We start from the raw sequence: 19,594 nt of genomic DNA on the forward strand, positions 1-19,594 counted from the left end.
TGGATATTTTGCAGACTTCTCCCTTCCCCAACCCCAGTATCTCTCTCTGCCTCTGTGGAAAAGGGCTTCAGTGCTCTGTTCTAGATCTGGGGGAAGGCATGTACCTGAAGGGTTTTGCAGTTGGAGAATGACTTACAGAGAATTGGCCTGGACCAAGCCTTCAGCCCCTGCCTCCCACTAGCAGCCTTGTCAGCTGACATCCTCTCCAAGTCCTGCCTCCCTGTGGTGCTCCTTCTCCCCCTCTCCTCCCTTGTGCCTACTTCCCAGCTGGGCTTCCATGGCATCTTCCACGTGTGCTTTTGAAAAAATGGCAGATGGAGGAAGTGAAGACTTGGCTTTTCCACTAACTAAAAATTACTCCGGAATTCATTTTTCCTCCCTGGTCTTCAGTTTTCTCACTTGACTCATGCGGGGTTTGGCTAGATCTGACTGTTGACACCTTGAGAGCATATTCCTAGAATTCTGTGCTGGGGGAATCTTGAGACTGGGTCCTGCTCAGCAGGAAGTGGTGCCATTTTGGATTTGTCGTGTCTGCCATGGGAGTGGGAAGGGAGTGGCAAATGGGAAGAGAGAGCACCTTGCATGCATTTGCTGTCCCTGGACCAGCTAGTCCCTAAAAGCCTTCTGGCTTGGACCCTCCGAGGTTTCTTGATTCCTGTCTCCAAGTTCACTCCTCCTCCCTCCTGCCTGTTGCACCTCCTCCATGGCGCACTGGCCTGCTTCTCCATCAGCCTCATGGCTTCTCCTCCAAACCCTTCCTACATCATCTCTTATAGCTCAACCTATATATCTTATCTCCCTTTCAGATGGGAAGTCTTTTGAGGGCAGAGTTTATTCTTTTACCCCTTCAAGTATCTTGCATATAGTAAATTTTCACCTAATATTTACTGAATGTGTCTATAATTGCACTGGGGTTGGTAGCTGTTCATTGATTTTCTCTGCTTCTCCCCACTCTGGGTTAACTCTAATCACAAGATTGCAAATCTAGTCTTACAGCCAGAACCCAGTGAAGTGTTTTCTTTGCATACTACAAAGGGATATTAATCAAATCCTCTTTTAATTACATACTCCATAGCACTGCAGTATTAAATCATGGAAAATTAAATTTTTGTCCTGCATGTAAGAATGCAGGCTCACAGAACAGCAGCCAAGTGGGGGTGCTAACCAGTTGCTTTTCTTCCAGGTTTTGATTACTACTTTGGAATTCCCTACAGCCATGATATGGGTTGCACAGATACCCCGGGCTACAACCTCCCTCCTTGTCCAGCATGTCCACCAGGCGATAGATCATCAAGGTAATGCTATCCAAGGCGTTGGCTGTGGGCTCCAGAGCCAGGTGAAGTCCTTAGAGTGTGTCCATCAGGAGTAAATAGGAGTAAATAGGGGGTCTGATAGGGCACAGTTAAGACACCAAAAAAGATAGAGTGTGCATTCAGTGCAAATTTAAATGCATTGTTTGCATGGAGTGCAAGAAAACTTTTACCAAGATGAGGTCAACAAAATTCTTTTATGGGAATTTTCCAGATTCCTTGGACTGTTTAGCTCAGCTGGGGAGAGCCTGGTGTTGCCAAGGTCTTGCACAGGTGGGCCTCTCTCCTCCTCTGGCTGCTGGCCTTGCTGCTGGACCACTCACCCGGCCCAGACATTGGATACAAGGAGGGAGAGAGAGAGAGAGAAAGTGCACAGGGCTCCTTGCAAGTGTCACCCACTACCCCAACAAATAAGCCTTCATTCCGACCTTGGAATGCCATGTAGGCGCTAAACAGGATGTTTTAAAAACATATTCAATGAAATGGGAAAATGCTCATGATATAATAGTAAGTGACAAAAGCCGGAAACAAATCATCAGTGTGACCTTAACTCCCTCTGTATCTATACCTTTACGGCCCCTTCGAGAGGGACTCAAAGGGAACGTGCCAAAATGATAACAATGGTTCATTCTCTCTGGTTGTGGGACTAAGGGATTGTCATTTTTTTCTTTCTCATTGTATTTTCCAAATATTTTGTAATGAGAATGCAATGCATTTATTATCAGAAAAAGGTAAGAAAGCTTATTCAGGATATAAAACAACACAAACCAGGTGCTCTGCTTTGCTCAGACTGTGCGCTGAGGTTATTTATAAGGTTACAGATGTCTGAGCCACTAGGGGATGGTGAGTCTCAGCTGGCTCATTAATAACACAATCGTTCATATAACGACGGCCGTTTATTGAGAAGTTGTTATATTCTAGGCGCTGTATGTACTTCCTCACAATTCACACAACCACTGTGTGAGGCTGGTCTTGATTCTGATTTTACAGCTAGGAGGCCGACCTTGTTGCCCAGGATACATGGAGCTGGGAAGCAGGGATAGAGATTCCGACCTGGATCTCTCTGAGTCCAGAGTCCATGTCCTCTACATCCTGGCTACTCAAAGTGTGCTTGCTGCACCTGCAGTGTGGGATCATCTGGGCACTTGATAGAAATGCAAAAGTTCAGAGGCCACCGCCAAGGGCTGCATTGTAACAAGATGCTCAGATGATTCCCGTGCACGTTGCCGTGTGAGAAGTGAGGCTACAGAACATCTCGCTGCCCTCCTTGCCCACTGGGGCCTGGGGGGGTCCCACCTGTGGTCACACCTGGCCACATCACGGTATGCCAGATGTCAACCAGTTCCTCTTAAATCCACATTAAATTGAATAGAAAAAACAGGTTGGCTTAGGAGGGAAACAGGGAGAGAATGTAAATGGTGGTGGAGTCTCAACGAGATCTTAAAAAGCTGAAAAATTTGACACAAATGATGAGATTAGCACTGTGTTGCCCAGCACAGAGAAACTCTTTTTCTTTTTTAAAAAAATTGCGGTCTTTGGTGATGACCTACCCCAGTCTGACCTTGTCTCCTGAGCTTCCATTCTGAACTTGTGTGTATATAGGGGTGACAGAGAGTTTTCATGTGCTCCCAAGTCCCTCCCTGCACCATGAGGACAGTTTGTGTACGTGCGAGGCCTCCTGTTACCTTGCTTCTGTCTCCGTTGCTCTCAGCTTCTCTCCTGGTTCTCTGTGGCACCTGGGACAGAGGGCTTGAGTTTTTATTCAGTTCCTAGTATACCGAGCAGTGTGCAAAGCACTAGCCATTTGTCGTTTCATTTAGTCCTCTCAATACCTGTAAGGGGGCATGGGTACCCCATGTTTCGGATAAGGAAAGTCAGGCTCTGAGAGCTCAGGCAATTTGCCCAAGATCATGGCCAGAGTCATTCCTCAGCCACATTGATGGGCACTCATGTGTCAGGTTCATTTCGATCTGTAAGCCCAAGGGCTGAGTTTGCTTTTCCCAGGAGATAGAATTGGTTTGACCTTCACTTTTTCCAACTGCTCAAGTTTCTCCAAATTTTCCAAACATGGTTTGAAATTTTAAAATTGCTCCTGGCCATCTGTCCTATTGTCAGACATCTTGTCACATGAAGTCCCGATTGTTGACTTAGGAAAATATCAAGAGTTGCATCCCATAGACAGAAGTCGTCGTTAGGGAGGTCAGTGGAAAAAGCAAGCTATGGGGCTACTGATTGGCTGTGCCACGGTGCTTGAGTAATTGGTTGTTTAGACCTGAGTTTTTCTCCCAGCATGAGGGGAGTAATGATGTCCCTTGTTCCCGAAAGTCTTTGTCACCTTTCCAGAATGGCTAGGCTTGTCCAAGGAGGGTAAGCATCTACTCAAAGGGAGTGGTTGAAGGTATTATATTGGTTTTACTCTTGGAGGAAACAGCAGACTGGACAGATCATTTGGGGCCAGGCTATTCAGTATTTTGCTTTTATGAGTCTCGCTGCATTAAAGCATTTTGTTCTGCTCCATGACTACTTAGGTCATGGAAATGAATGCTCTGCCGTCTGTGCTTTCTGCACAGGAACCTTGAGAGGGCCTGTTACACTGATGTGGCCCTTCCTCTCTATGAAAACCTCAACATCGTGGAGCAGCCCGTGAACCTGAGCGGCCTTGCACGGAAGTATGCTGAGAAAGCTACCCAGTTCATTCAGCATGCCAGGTAAGGAGGCCCGGGCCCCCAACCTGCCCTGCCCCCTGGCCTCATCACTCCTCAAAGCCGTGGCAAAGTTCCGTTGCCCAGCAGAGATGGATGTACGCACGTCTCCAGGAAATAAGCCTGGAAACAGTCCCCCGGGAATCTCTAGGCTTGGGTCAGAAGTTCCTCAGCTGTGTTCCCCAAGATGCTGAGGCTCACCCATATCCCTGCTCAGATCATGCTCTACTGTCAGCATCATTTTGTCCTCTCCTACTAGGGTATAAGCTCCCTGGGAGCAGGGCCTGCCCACTGTATACTGGACACTCAAGGCTTTTGTTGAATTTGTTAGTTGGCGGGGTATATTCATTTCTTATTGCTGCTGTAACAAACTTACTACCAACTTATTGGCTAAAACAAGAGCAATTTATTCTCCTCCAGATCTGGAGTTCAGACTTCTGCAATGAGTCTCATGGGGCTAAAATCAAGGTGTCTGCAGGGCTGTTTCCTTTCGGAGGCTCCAAGTGAAAAATCGTTTCTTGCCTCTTCCAGCTTCTGGTGGCTGCTGGCATTCCTTGGTTTATGGCTGCATCGTTCTAGTCTCTACTTCTATTGCCCCCTTGCCTTCTCCTCTTCTGTAGTGAAATCGCCCTCTGCCACGCTCTTATAAGGATGTTTGTGGTTACATTTAGGGTCTACATGGAGAATCCAAGATAATCTCCCTATCTCAAGATCCTTAACTTAGTTGCATCTGCAAAGTTGCTTTTGCCATTAAGGTAACACTCCCAGATTCCAGGCACTAGACCCTGCATCTTTGGGGACCACATTGTTGATCAGTGTTACCCACATTGGTTACAAATTCTAGCATCTAAAGAGCCCAGGTAGGCAGCCTTAAAGAGGGAAGCAGGTGGAGTGTAAGGTATTAGGGAGTGGTGGAGCCTCTGGTGAACTTGAAAGCACATGCCCCATCTAAGGGGGCAGCTGCTCCCTAGCTCCTGCTTCTTTATGGGAATGGGAGCCTGGACTATCAGCTCTTTCCGTTTCACACGAGAGACAGGATGCCTGGCTCTGGTGTGAAATCTCCTGATCTTTAAATGTTAGAAACGACCAATTAAAAATAACAGAAAGCGAAAAACAGAACCAAGCCACAGTGTGTCTCTACCCAGCTGTGCGTGTGTGAGGGCTGCTGGTTTGCATCCTCTGTCAGGTTGGGGCAGAGAGTGGGTATTAGGAAGCAGACACCTCGCAAATGGTGCACACTCAGGTGCACATGCATAGATCATGCATGGTATGCAAGCACATGCACGCACATGTGCAAACACACCATCTCCCCTCCCCAGCCGCCTCAGGCCTTGTCCTGACCCTTCACAACTGCCCTTGTGCTGTCTTTTAATGAGCTCACATCTGCCGGTCTCATCTCTCCCCTAAGATTGCACACTCCTCAAGGACATTGGAAATTTCCAGTAGGTCCTTTGGTGTCTCCACAGCCCCAGCCTAAGTGGGCAGGAAAAAATGTGCTGCGAGCCTGTCGCCTTCTGCAGGATTAAAAATGGACTCCGCCTGTGGCTGACCGACCACATCAGCTCCTCAAATGTGCACGAGTCCCCCCACCCCTTACTCAACCACGTTGGACTTTTCTGGAGAGAAGCGCAGCAGGGAGGGGAGAGGCGGCAATGTAGCAGACCCATTTACGATGTGTTCTTGATCATAAAACCAACTTAAGGCTTAAATCTCAAGAACAGCCCCTTGGGGCTTCGGAGATTGCATCTGACCAGTTTTTCAGGGCTTTCTGAGAACTCCGGCTTTTCTCAGATGGCTGATATGGAAAGGGCAAAGTCTCTTCTCTGGTCCGGAGAGTCGAGCATTTCTCTACTCCCTGGAGCTTCAAGATAGTTCCAGGCCCCACTCCTTGTCTTCCCTCTCCTTTCCTGCATCCTGTGACAGGTGATGCTCCACGGCTGGTGCAGACAGTCCACTCCTGCTCTCGCAGTGCCATGAACAGCACAGTGTTCTCAGAGGAAGGGTGGCAGCCTGCTGGGCACGAGGGACTGTCCCCAGAACACTGGCTCTGAAGTGGGGATGGTTCTGCTCATCCCCCAGTTAGTTAATTGGTTAAAAGATAAACAAATCAATGAACAATCTCCTTATCAGATGAAAAGGGTGAAGAGTTTGCTAATTGATTAACTAATTATTAAGTGAACAGTGACATGACCCCTGTTGCCTTTTAACTTTACAGAAAATAATCCTCAGGCATGCTATTTCTTTAGGATCTGACTTGCCCATTCATCTCGGATTTTCAAAAGTCAGCAGAAAAGGCCCCCAGCCCTGCTCCTTCCTCCTCCTGAGCCCCGCCCCCAGGCGAGTCCCTCCCCCTTCCTGGACCTGTTTGTCAGAAATACCAGGGGTCCCTTGAGTTTTGTTTTCCTGCTTCTTGGCAAGGGGCACCCCCAGGACTTCTTTGAAAGTTTTTACTTGGGTCTTTACTTGAATTTAGACCCTTAACCTAGCAGTGATGCTGAAAGCTAATCCTTGATTTTTTTTTTTCTTTTTGCTGAGGAAGATTTGCACTGAGCTAACATCTGTTGCCAATATTCCTCTTTTTTTTTTGCTGAGGAAGATTGTCGCTGAGCTAACATCTGTGCCAATCTTCCTCTATTTTCTATGTGGGACGCTGCCACAGCATGGGTTAATGAGTGGTGTGTAGGTCCATGCCCGTGATCCAAACCAGCCAACCCCAGGCTGCCGAAGTAGAGTGTGCGAACTTAACCGCTATACCACTATACCGCTGGCCTCCTCTTTTTTTTTCGCTTGAGGAAGGCTAGCCCTGAGCTGACATCTGTGCCAATCTTCCTCTACTTTTTTTAATATATGGAACACCACTACAGCATGGCTGGTGAGTGGAGTAGATCTGCGCCTGGGATCTGAACCCACGAACCCGGGCCACCAAAGTGGAGATTGTGAAACTTTAACCACTGAACCACAAGACTGTGCCCTTGATTTGGGGTTTTAAGCAGGAGGAAAAGCTCTAAATTGGCAAAAAAGGAGAGAGCAGATGGCCTGGGTTCCTGGGTCACAGCTGGCTAGCCCTCTGCTCCTTACAGGGTCTGGGATTGTACACTAAAGCTAAATAGAGGATATAAGGTTTGACAAGGATGACTATATTGGGCATAGGCATGAGCAGTGGCTCAGAGTATTTGAAATCAGAGTGCATGGCCAATACTGCAGGGCATTCATCATTCAGAGTTAGATCTTAGAGGGGCTGGCCCTGTGGCCGAGTGGTTGAGTTCACACGCTCTGCTTCGGCAGCCTGGGGTTTCGCCTGTTTTGATCCTGGACACGGATATGACACCGCTCATCAGGCCATGCTGAGCCGGCATCCTGCGTGCCGCAGCTGGAAGGATCCACAACTGAAAAAGTACACAACTGTGTACCCGGGGGCTTTGGGGAGAAAAAGGAAAAAAATAAAATCTTAGAAAAAAAAAAAGTATTAGGTCTTAGAGATGCACAGATGACAAACAAGCCCTGTCTTCCTGGGCTGGAGCCTAAGACCCGCATTAGGGTCTCTCTTCCCTCTTCTACTGGACTCTATTGCTCTCCCCTGAGGGGCTGCCCCTCCTTGGCTCCCTCACCCAGCTCCCAACTAACACCCACCAACCTGCCGTCTGCCTCAGGGCTCCAGGTTCAGCTCTAAGACGTGCTCACCCCCGTGCCCTTCTTTCTCCTATTTGAATGTTCGGGTGAGTAATGGGCGAGGACATGAAGGAACTGATGAAGGGTTAGGGAATGGGACCGAATGTCTTCTCCCCATGCTGTTGTCTGCCTTGAATGGCCACCGCGTACAGCTCACCTATAGCCCCGCGTCCTTCAGCCTCACTGTCTCAGGGATCTCTTGCTTCCCTCCTCACCCCAAACCCCGTTTGGTTCCCCTGTCGTACCCTTCCACACCACCCTGTATGTGTTTCTCCTCCGTCACCTATACTCAGTTTGTAGATAACTATCTGATTGCTATTTTGGTTGCGTTTTTCTCTCTCCTGTTTCCATTTGGATGTTAGGCTCCAAGAAGGTGGCAATCATATTTATCGTGTTCATCGCTCTGTCCCGAGTGCCTGGGGCCTACTTAGAGCTTAATAAATATTCATTGACTGAGTGAATTACTTTATCTAGCCCCAAAGATGAGCCAGTTTGCGCTGGGGATACAGACATGAAATTAGATCTGTCCTTGCTTTTGAGTGGCTCCCAGGCTAGTGGGGAAACAGATACGTAAAACGCTGGCTTAGGGAGTTTGTATGATCCACACCGATCAATCCTGTGGGGAAGGGAGGAGGAGACCATCCATGGCCTGGATGCAGAGGAGGATGTTGTGGCTTTTAAGCTGGATCTTAAGAATTCATTCAGTGTTTTTAGGCAAGACACCAGGGAGGTTACTGCCAGGAGAGGAATAGCATGAGCAGTGCAGGAAGGCAGGAGGTGAGGTGTTTGGGTAGCTGGCACGTCGGAGCCGCTGTGGGGGAAGGAACGCAAAGCTGGACGGGACCGGGGCTGGGAAGGCCTCGTATACTGGGTGCAGGGTTTGGACTGAGACCACAGGCTGCATGAAGGCCTGGTGGGTTTCTAAACAGGCAACTGAGTTTGAGATGGTTGTCTGTAACCCGGAGGCCCAGAGGGAGATGGTGAGATGTGGGGGCACGTGGCTGCTGCAGCGGTCCATTCTAGAGAGACTCCTTGTCCGTTCAACCCCAGGGGACGCCAAGAGGGCCAGGAGCTGGGAACCCGCTAGGCAGGTGCCACTCCTCCCTGCTAGAGGGAAGCCCTGCCTCCACCTCCGGGCCGGGCTCCCTCTGGGCAGGCGCCTACTGGGGACCTTTCATAAGAGCGGGGCGCCCCTCACCTGCCATTTCCCATTTCAGATCGGGGGATTTTCTCCGCACTTAGCTGCCCCCAGGTCTTAATCCTGAGCACACCTCCATGCCCTGCCCCATCTTCTCTCTTCTGGAATGTCTTCTCCGGCATCTTACTTCTTTTCTTCCTCTCTGCTCACCGCTCCTCTCGTGTGGCCACACATATAATATGTCTTCCCTTTAGAAGTCTCTGAAAACAGAGATAAGCAAACAGAAAAAAATCATCCTAAATGCCACACCCTTTGGTAGCGTTTTCTTCTAGCATCATTCTGTGCTGGTGTATAAACATATGTATTTTTTTTTTTAGCAAAAATAGAATCATACTGTCTTATAATCAGCCCTTTTTTTGGAAAGCACCAGATCTCCTCCACTCTTTATTTTCGTTCAGCACAGGAGCATAACGAAGGGGTGGCTTGGGGGATAGATGCCCCCCAGGAGCCAGTATGTGCATGATGCCATCACTCTGAATTCTAGCATGGCATCAGGGTGCGGAGAAGGGGGTACATCCCTGGGTACCATGTATCCTTACTATTGCTAGCATGTATTATTCATTATTATTAATGAAAAGGCTACTGTTTTTTAAATGCTTACCATGGGCAGTTAATAATCACAACTTTGTCAGGGAGGCATAATTGTCTCCACTGTATAGAAGACAGGGGTTAAGTTAATTGCCCAGGGTGGCATAACCATGAAATAAAAATTCCAGGCATTTGAATACGTCTGCAAAGCCTGTGCGTTTCATCAGTCCACGCCACCTTCTCTCACCAGTGCACGTGTCTTTCAGCCTCTGTCCCAAGGAGCTAACGGAACTTTGCTAATGGGTGGGAATTTGGAGGATGATGATGGAGCTGGGACAAAGATGGGGAGAAGGGACCACCCTCCCCCCAGCCTATATGTCATGGTGAGCTGGTAAATGTTTAACAACCAGCAATCCCAGAAGAAAGCCCTGCTCGTTTCCATGGTGTAAATACTTTCACTGTGGCTGATTTCAGGCCACCCAGGAGATGTCACTGAATGTGGAGTTGGGAAGAGGTGTGCAGTAGCACGCCGTCATGGGGCATTTCCACCACACAGGTACAATTGATGTAAAATAACCCCAAGAGCATAGATAATGGTAAAATACAGCAGAATAATTAGGATGTGATAAATCGTGAGAATGTATTGCCTTTGTTTCTTATAGAATTTATTTAACTGTAAGTTTATATAATTTAAATTTTAATGATGGCTGTGTTTAACAACTGGCTGGCAAAATTCCTGAAATTTGAGCCAGCTCTATCCAGCATGCCATTGCAATATGGGATCTACCTGCAAATTAGAAAAAGGCGCGCCCTCTGGGTGGGCACTGATCTGTGCCAGGGTGCCCAGCTCGGCCAGTGGATTGTGGGCTGGAATTAAGCCCCTATTCACTCTCTCAGCAGGATGTCCTCGTGCAGGACACAGCCTACACAACTATACATGATCGTCTTTGGGAGAACAGGCAACAGACACTCTAAATCAGCACCACCCAACAGAACTCTTTGCAAGGATGAAAGTGCTCTCTATCTGTGCTAAGACGGTACCCACCAGCCACCCGTGGCTGCTGAGCATTTGAAATGTGGCTAGGGCAACTGAGACACTGAATTTATATATGTAATACATATAATAGGTAATTATGTTAATTTATATTTCTATTATATTATTATATGTATAGTTGTAAAATATACAAACATCAAATTTCTCTTTTTAAGTGTACAGTTCTATGGCATTAAGTACATTCACCTTGTTCTGCAACCATCACAACCATCCATCTCCAGAACTTTGTCGTCTTCCCAAATTGAAACTCTATACTCGTGAAACACCAGCTCCCCATTTTCCCCTCTCCCAGTCCCTGGCTATGTACCATTCCACTTTCTGTTGCTAGAAGGTGACACTCTAGGTACCGCCTGTAAGTGGACTCATTCAACGTTTGTCCTTCGGTGACTGGCTTATTTCAGAGTGATGTCTTCAAGGCTCATCCATGTTGTAGCATCTGAGACACTGAATTCTTAATTTTATTCAATTCTCATTAATCGAAATCTAAATAACCACCATGACTCATGGCTACTGCAGTGGGCGCCACCACTCTAGAAATGTTGCAGAGAAACTGTTGATTAAAATGGGGAAGGACAGGCCCCTGTCTTGGGACTTGTGTCCTAGGTTTTACGTCTGTCAAAGAGAGCTGAGTGCAGGCACAGTCCCAACCCTGGGACCCCGGGAGTCAGGAAGCTGGGAGCACTCCAAGGCGTGGCTTGATGCAGAGCTGAGGCTGGGAGGACTCAGAACTTGATGTGGGGCGATGTAGCTCAGGCAAGCTAAGCACATGGGAGCCAGTTTGGAAGTCCAATCTCTGGGGGAACTGGTGTAGAAAGAGCCGCGCTCCATCACCACTCCATGCAAACTTGACTGAGCTCTCCCCTCAGCCTTGCTGTGTCCTCTGAAAGACCCCAGGGGTGTGGTATAGGGGGAGGGGCGCCACGAGGGCCCTGCTGCTTCAGGAGGGGAAGCTTGTGGTCTGCAGCTGCCCTTGATCCTGTCTTTGCCTGGGAATGGGAGTGGGGGACAGACAGGAAGCAGAGGTCGCCCAGTCGGCTCCCCCTTGCCTTCCAGAGGGCTCTTCAGGGTTCGAAAAGGGATAGCCAGGCGCCTGGGCCTCAAATAGAGCCTTGATCTAGATGCTCCTGGGTGGCCCTGTGCGTCCTTGGAATTCCCTGTGGTCAGTTTGAGTCATCCATTCATGTCTTAGAAAGGGCGAGGCTGGGAAATGGATATGATGGCCTGGATGCTGCAAAATAGTAGATAAGATTCCAAAAATATGTTTGCATTGGGTTTAGCGGGCAGCAGTTAAGAGCAAGGGCTTTGCTCTTGGCCAGCTCTGAGTTTCGATCCAGCCTCTGTCACTTACTAACTGCAGAAACTTAGACAAGTCCTTTCGTCTCCCCTAAGCCTCTGATGCCTCCTCTGAAAAGTGAACTTGGGGGTTATTATGAGGATGGATTTAGACAACATGAGTCGCATTTAATAAGCTTTCAGTGAATGTTGGAGGACAGTAACGATGATTACAATTACTCTTAGTTTTTACTTGCTAACCAGATTATCTCCACATTTCCTTGGAAGGTTGGGGACAGATGTGTACTTCCTGAGCACATGGGCAGCAGGTGTTCTGGGGGTTTTCTCTGCGGCAAGGGAGAGCCGCAGAGACACTGGACAAGCCAGGAGAATCTTCTGGAGAGTGACTTCTTGGCTCTCTTGTTTCAGTGCCAGTGGAAGACCCTTCCTGCTCTATGTGGGCCTGGCCCACATGCACGTGCCATTGTCCAGGACCCAGCTATCAGTGGACCCACGGAGCCAAAGGCCATATGGGGCAGGTCTCCGGGAGATGGACAGCCTGGTGGGCCAGATCAAGGACAAAGTCGACCGCATAGCAAAAGAAAACACATTCCTCTGGTTTACAGGTTAAGTAGTAAAACCCAGCCAGCCTAACAGATCTAATGGATAACCCTGCGCACGCTCCCTGAAGAGCAGAGTCTCGCCAAGTGATCCTCCTTATCAGGGCAGGGGCTTGCTTTGAACCTGGGGACTGGCTAGTGTTTTTTGGTTTGAATGCTGAGCACCTGTCCATTGAGGCCTCCAAGCCTGAGCTGCTGGAAAGGTCTGCACAGTGAGAGAGGTCCCCTGCCGGCCCCTTGTGTATTGATTAGGGCCAGCTGGGTATTGCTCCTAATTGTTAATGAATGACTCTGACCTTGTGAACCTACATGGTCCTAGGGCAGTTCAAAGATTCCCTCTTCACCTTCCTCCCTGGTCCCAAAGACTCTGTTTGCCCTGGCTCACCAGGTCACCTCTTTTGGCTGAGTGGAGCTGAACTAGAGAGCCATTTAAAGGGCCCACACAGGCTTTGTGGGTCTCAGGTCCCTGTCTGGAATGAGGACAGTGGAGACCTGGGTTCGAATCTATATGCTACTGTTGGCAAATTTCCTTTAACCTCTCTGAGCCTCTGTTTCCTCATCTGCAAAACTGAGCTGTGCTAGAATCCATTCCACAGCAAGGGGAGGATAGTGAGAGAATATACGCGAAGCGCTGGGCGCATGATAGGTGCGCAGTAAGTAGCTGCTGGGCTGATGACACGTGATGGGCTTGCCAAAACTATATAAAAAGGCAAAAGCCTGTAAGACAAGAACCTCAAGCCGGGGCCTCCCTCTCTGAAGGCCCAGCAGAGGCTGGCCTCATGGAAGCGAGAGCTCTTCGAGAGGGGGGATCACGTTTGTTTTCACAAGCCCCTCTTCTAGCCAGTCCCCTGCTGTACACAAGGATTTGGGCCAGAGAGAGAATCGGCGGAGATGTCCACCAGCCTGTTGACCATTACCTGTTGCTTCTTTTGGTTTCAAGGAGACAACGGCCCGTGGGCTCAGAAGTGTGAGCTGGCAGGCAGCGTGGGTCCCTTCACTGGATCGTGGCAAAGTCATCAAGGTAGGGGGCACTGCTGGGGTTGGTGCATCCGCTGTGGGTGCCGAGCCCGGGCTGGGGAGTGAGGTTCTTCCTCTGGGAGGACCAACTTGTATCCAGGCCGTCGGGGCATCAATGTGAAACAGGGACAAGTTACTCACCAGCCGCCAACTCCCAAAGAAGAAAGAAATTGGGGCAGAGAGGGTTTCTGTGGAGCAAGACCATCCCTTTCTCTCCTTCTCTCCCAGGCCTGCCGCAAGGGACCAGCCCTCTCCCTGAAAAGCCAATCACAGACCTTCCAACAAATATGCTTTGCCTTTTCTTTCATCCCGCTGCTCTGCTCTTCCTCCTTCCTTTCTTTGAAAAGTCATCCCTCTATCTATCTAACCATTAATTCATTTCATTCATTCAAGAAATGCTTACTGCACAGCTATGCAAGGTTCCTATGTATGTGCTCTCTAGACCTTATAATCACGAAAGGTGGGAGGTAGTAATAACTCCATTTATAGATGAGGAAAGACAGAGGCTCAGAGAGGTTAAGTAACTTGTCCAAGGTCACACAGTTTGTGAGGATGGAGCCAAGCTTGCTACCAAAGTTAAAGTTGGTGATCTCCCCACGACCCCATACTGCCCCCCTCTATTTAAACATCCTCGGTCCCCTAGGCCAGTGCCCATCTGCTCTGGGACAGTTACCCCACAAGGACCACACTTTGTGAGAGAGCAGCCATGCGGGAGGCCATTCGGCAATCTGGACAAAAGGCTTGAAAAACATGCATGCTCGTTAATGTATCAGTTCCTCCTCTAAGAATTTGTCTTAAAGAAATAATTCACCAGGTGCATAATGATGTATGTGAAATAATGCTCATTCCAGTAGGTTTAAAAAAAAAACAGTTGAACATAACTCAAGCGTCCAGCAAGAGAGGAGCGTTAAGGAAATTATGATACATTTATTTAAAGAAATGCTAAGGAACCACTGAAATGATGTGTATTATTGACCTGGAAACATTTACATTAAATGCTTTTCAGCGAATAAAGCAGGTTGCAAAACAATGTGTAAACTATGATTTTATTATATAAAAATAAGCATACTTATTTTCAGAAAAATCTTGAGAGGCAATAAACAATGGATTAGCAGTAATTACGCTGGGAAGGGGAGAGAGGGTTTAAGTGTGATTTTTTCCACAACAAACTGGTATTATTTGTATCCTAAAAAATTAAAATATGGGGCCAGCCCAATGGCACAGTGGTTAAGTGTGACATTCTGCTTCGACGGCCCAGGGTTCGCTGGTTCGGATCCCAGGTGACCACACGGCACCAGTTGGCACGCCATGCTGTGGCAGGCGTCCCAAATATAAAGTAGAGGAAGATGGGCATGGATGTTAGCTCAGGGCCAGTCTTCCTCAGCAAAAAGTGGAGGATTGGCAGCAGATGTTAGCTCAGGGATAACCTTCCTCAAAAAAAAAAAAAAAGAAAAAGAAAATAAATTTTTTAGGAGGTGCTTGTATCCAAAGGGTTCAGAGGTGGGCTTGGCAAGATGACCCCTTGGAGCTGGGTTTTCCCTGTGGTCCAGCTTGCTCCTGAGCTCTGGTGCCCACCGTCTCCAGGTGAAAGGATGGTGCTCAGGTGCTCAAACCCCTTTTCATATTAGTCTGGCAGAACGTTTGTAGTTACCTAGAAACTGGGACATCGACGCATCTTGTAGCTCATGGTGAGAAAAAAGTGCCGACCATTTTTATTTGTCGACTTTTAACCTGGTGTCCCTTGGATCAGATCCCTTGAGAACTTTACAAGTGAGTGGCTGCTGGGACTGGAGCCACGTCTTGCGTGTCCGGAGGTTTGAGTTGGGAGTTGGGAAAACTGGGTGCCACCTCCACTCAACCCACGCAGTGACCAGATGACTTCATCTCTCAAGCTCGCGGTGCTTCTCTCTCTCTATCAATTTCTTTGGTTCCCTCCAGATCAAGAACGCCGCAGTTTAGTTCTGGCACCTGGAGAGTTGGGTCAGGAAGAGGTGCTAAGATTGGAGCTGGGTAGAAATGTGTCTGAAACCTGCGACAGCAGCCTAGAGAAATCAAGTGTGAGCTGGGAGTGGTTTTGTGCATTAGCTGATTATAATTCCTCTTCCTGTACCTGGGATACCCTTGGGCCAGGCTGCCATCTTCAATGCTCAGTTGAAAAGCCTGGAAGAGCCTAGAATCAGAACTCTCAAGGGTCAAAGTCCAGAAGGCATGGAGACCAAGGATGAGGGGATAAAGATCCGTGAGTGAGCGGCTCTGTGGGGAGCTTTCTGCTCCCTAAGAAGATGACCTCTACTCCCTTATCTCAGGACCTACCTTATCTTGTCTCTTTCCCCCTTACGAGGCAGTTTTGAAACAGTGAATCAGGTTTAAGGATGTGGCCTGGGACCCCATTCTTCGATGGAAGAACTTTACCTTATGAGAAACACATTTACTGACTGGGCAACCTCTATCTCTCCTTTTGTTCCATTTGTTGAGCAACTACAATTGCCGGGAAGTGTGTTCAATGCCGGGGACACAAGGATCAACCAAGCCCCTGGCTTTGAGGAATGACAGTCTAGAGCAGTGCTTTTCAGACTTTACTGTGCAGATAGACCCCTGGGGATCTGGCTAAACCACAGTTCTGACCCAGAAATCTGGGACGGTGTTGGAGATATTGCGTTTCTTACAAACTCCTAGATGATGCTCATGCGGCTGGTCCAGGGCCCACACTTTGAGAACCACCAATTTAGAATAGCCACATCCAGACCATTTGAGTCTAGAGTCATCTGAGTCTAGAACTTTCAGATTTAGGCCAGGGCTTATCAAGGTGTGTCCCCAGGACCAGCAGCATTAGCACCACCTGAGAACTTGTTAGCAATGCAAATTCTAGGGCCTTACCCCAGACTCACTGAATCAGAAACTCTGGGGACCGGTCCTGGCAGTCTGTGTTGTAACAAGTCCTTCAGGAGATTGTAATACAGATTAAAATGTGAGAGCCACTGGTCTATCTACTGTCTGATACACCAGGCACTAGTCACACAGGACTATTTATATTGAAATTAAATTAAAATTCAGTTCCTTAGTCACACTAGCCACACTTCAAGGGCTCAGAAGCCACATCGGCTGGTGGTTACCATGTTGGATAGTGCAAATATAGAACATTTCCATCATGGCAGAAAGTTCTCTTGGACAGTGCTGGGAGCAAACATGTAAGCAGCTGATTATAATACAAGTGAGAAGCCTGTGGTAGAGGGGAGCACAGGGGCATCTCACCCACGTGGGAGGGGGAGCAGAAGCCTTCCTTAGTGGTCTGAGTTTTGAAGAATGAGTAGGAGGCAGCCAGGATTTGCTGGGGAGGAGGTTCTGCGTAGCCTGGGCAAGAAAGGGAAAAACAGAGAGCAGGAGCTGCCTGGCTGTCTGTGTCCAGAGCTCGTGGGAGCAGGTTGAGCAGAGAGATGAGGCAGAAGGGAGAGCCGAGGCTAGCGTTCAAAGGGCCTTTCTTTCAGGCAAACACTCTTGGCCTTAATTCTAAAGAAATATGGAATCATGGAAGGATTTTTAAGAGTGAGAGTGACATTATTCAAAATTGGGGTGAAATTCACGTAATGTAAAATCCACCATTTAAAATCGTACAATTCAGTGGCATTTAGCACATCCACCATGTTGGGCAACTATCACCTCTGCTGAGTTCCCAAACGTTTTCATCACCCCAAAAGAAAACCACGCACCTTTTAAACACTAGCTCCCCATTTCCCACTCTCCCGGCACATTGTTCAACTTTAAAAGACCCCTCTAACATTTGTGGGGCTGAGAGGAGAGAGAGGGGCTGGGACTCAACTCACTTCCACTGAGCCAAAGACGGCAAATGACAGAAGCGAGTGGTGGAATCTCCAGGAATATCCCAGCATCCCACAAATGGCAGGGTTGGAGGAGACCTCAGTGGTCTTTATTCCAGCCAGCCTCTTGGCCAAATGAGGAAACTGAGGCTGAGCAGGGTGAGGGCTCTCCCGAGGCCAGCCATGGACCGAGGGGGCCACATGGTTTGACCACCACCAGTTCATTCCTCTTGACCCACGTGATTGTTATTACTCACTCCTTATTACACCGACAGCCTGCTCGCCATCTGGAAAGCCCTGTCTTGCTTCTTTGGACTGCCTGGTTGTCAAGGAAAATGTCCTTAGCCCAGTGACAGTCTGAATCTTTCTAAATTCAGACAGGGAGGCGGAAAGAGCTAGTGGCTTTGGAGGGCCAGGCAGGGTTTGAATCTCGACACGGCTCAGGACGTGGAGCCTGCCGGGTCCTCCCCGCTTGCAGCCCAGTTTCCTTCTCTGTGCTGTGGGGTGGTGGACCCTTTCCTGAACTGTTGGAGGATCCCCTGGGATCCAGGAGGCACCGAGCCTTGCTGGTTTGGCCTCTAGTAACCCCCTCGAAACCCCATTTCTTTACTCCCAGCTGAAATGAACTGGAGACACTCCACAAAGGGGAGAACTGGAAGGGGAGCGGAAGATGCCCCGAAAGAGATTTCCCTGCTCAGGAGTCGGGCCTCTTCAATAACACGTGGATGACTTTATGAGCGTTCTGGGCCTCTGTCTCAGGAACCTCGCTCTGAAGCTGGATTTCCGTCATCTCAAGAGAACACTCTTTTTGGGCAAGGCCTTGCACAGACGTTGCTGCTTGATGTGGTATCTGTGGGGCCCAGCACTTGAATTTGTGATGTGCGAGGGCTGGATGCCATTCTCTTCTTTTCTCAGGAGATCCTGAAGGCCAGCTTTGCCTTGGGGTAAACGCTTCCCCCTCCTCATGCTCCAAACCTGCTTCCTTTCAACTATTCCTCAGCCTTCCCTCTCCTCTCTGCCCGGAACGCGCTGGGGGATCTGCGAAGGCAGAGCCCTGTGTGGAAGCAGTGTGGCCAGGTGCTTGGGTCACGGCAGGCTGGGGTCCCTCTGGACCACCTGCTCCTCCTCGTCCATATCCCTCATAGGGGGATGCAATGCCTGCACATCCTGCTGTAAGGGGGCCAGTGTCGAGAGCAGATGAAAGAGAGAAGACAGTCAATGTTTTCGCAACGGAGTAGGACAAACAGTACCCAGAGCCCTGCGTCTTTCTCCCCACAGCCAGCCTGCTACGTCAGGCCACGTGCTGCCTTCCCCTGTTCCCGGGGCCCCCAGGCCCCCCTCCTTGTCTTCCCTTTCCTTTCCTGGCCAAGCCGCCTTGCTCAGCTGATGGGATGAGGCAGCGTCTCCTGGAGTCATCTTTTCACCCCGTGCTGGAGTGAGGATGCTCACTGGGCTTGGCTTGCACCCTGCAGGGGTGAGACGAAACTGACCTGGGGGTGGGGGGCAGAGCAGAGCAGCTGTGCCTCCTCCCATCCGAAGAGGAGAAGAGGACAGGAGGTGCGTGCCTACTGCTGATATGGAGGCTGCAGCCTGAGCACAGGCCTGGCTCAGAGCCCCCGTCCCTCCCCTCCCCACTCCAGACCCATTTCCTACCCGGGACAGAACCAACACCTTGTTTGTCCCCTAACTGACTGCTCCTCTGTCTGGAAAATCTTTTCTTGTTTTATTTGAAGAGCAGAACTGTTCCTTCCTCCCCCTTGGTGATGAGGAAACATTCTGTTGAACTTGGCATCCTCAGCTTCTAGGAGACCTTGGCTGTTCGTAATTTGATGCTATCAGGTTGTTGCATAACCTTTCCCACTGGGAAGTGGGCTCCGCATCCTGGGCCTTCTGTCCAATTTAGGGTAGAGGGTGGGGCAGAGAAAGGTCAGAGATGGGGTTGGGTGAGGGAGGGATGGACAAGGGATGTTGGCTGTTGGCCCTGGCTGGGGGCAGGGCCAGCTGGTGGGGACCCAGTGGAAGTCGAATTGTGTGTCCTTCCGGGCCTTTGGCCACCAGGCTTGGAATGTCCCCATCACCGCACTCAAGGCCACTCCAGGCCAGCCAGAGTCTTTGGTTCAAACAGAGGCCTGACTGCCTTGTATTTCTAGAAAACTAGTATGCACGGCGGGCATCGTTTGGCAAGGGCACGTATTTATATTTAGAAACGAAGCCTGCTTCTTTAGAAGGTTATAGAATGTGCACTCCTCAGACAGCCGTGTTCTTCTATCCTGGTCGCAAACACAAAAGCCTTCGTGGGCCAGGCAGGTAACGTGAGTGAACAAATGCTCGTCTTCATCAGTGGTGGGCCGTGCTAGGGATTCAGTAGGCTGGAGAAAGGGCCCTGTCTCATTACATTCAAAATTACTT

General features: G+C 49.2%; 1 protein-coding gene across 4 annotated transcripts in view; it reads left to right on the top strand.

Annotated features, from left to right (window-relative positions):
- ARSG (arylsulfatase G) overlaps nucleotides 1-19,594 on the top strand; it is a 108,453-nt gene that overhangs the window by 64,488 nt on the left and 24,371 nt on the right. For all 4 annotated transcript variants that reach the window (XM_046675991.1, XM_046675989.1, XM_046675988.1 and 1 more), the window contains 4 exons: nucleotides 1,184-1,295; nucleotides 3,881-4,018; nucleotides 12,163-12,359; nucleotides 13,294-13,374. In XM_046675991.1, coding sequence (XP_046531947.1) covers nucleotides 1,184-1,295; nucleotides 3,881-4,018; nucleotides 12,163-12,359; nucleotides 13,294-13,374 — 528 coding nt within the window. The remainder of the gene's footprint in view (nucleotides 1-1,183; nucleotides 1,296-3,880; nucleotides 4,019-12,162; nucleotides 12,360-13,293; nucleotides 13,375-19,594) is intronic.

Source organism: Equus quagga, chromosome 11 (assembly GCF_021613505.1).
Source record: "Equus quagga isolate Etosha38 chromosome 11, UCLA_HA_Equagga_1.0, whole genome shotgun sequence".
NCBI classification, from domain to species: domain Eukaryota; kingdom Metazoa; phylum Chordata; class Mammalia; order Perissodactyla; family Equidae; genus Equus; species Equus quagga.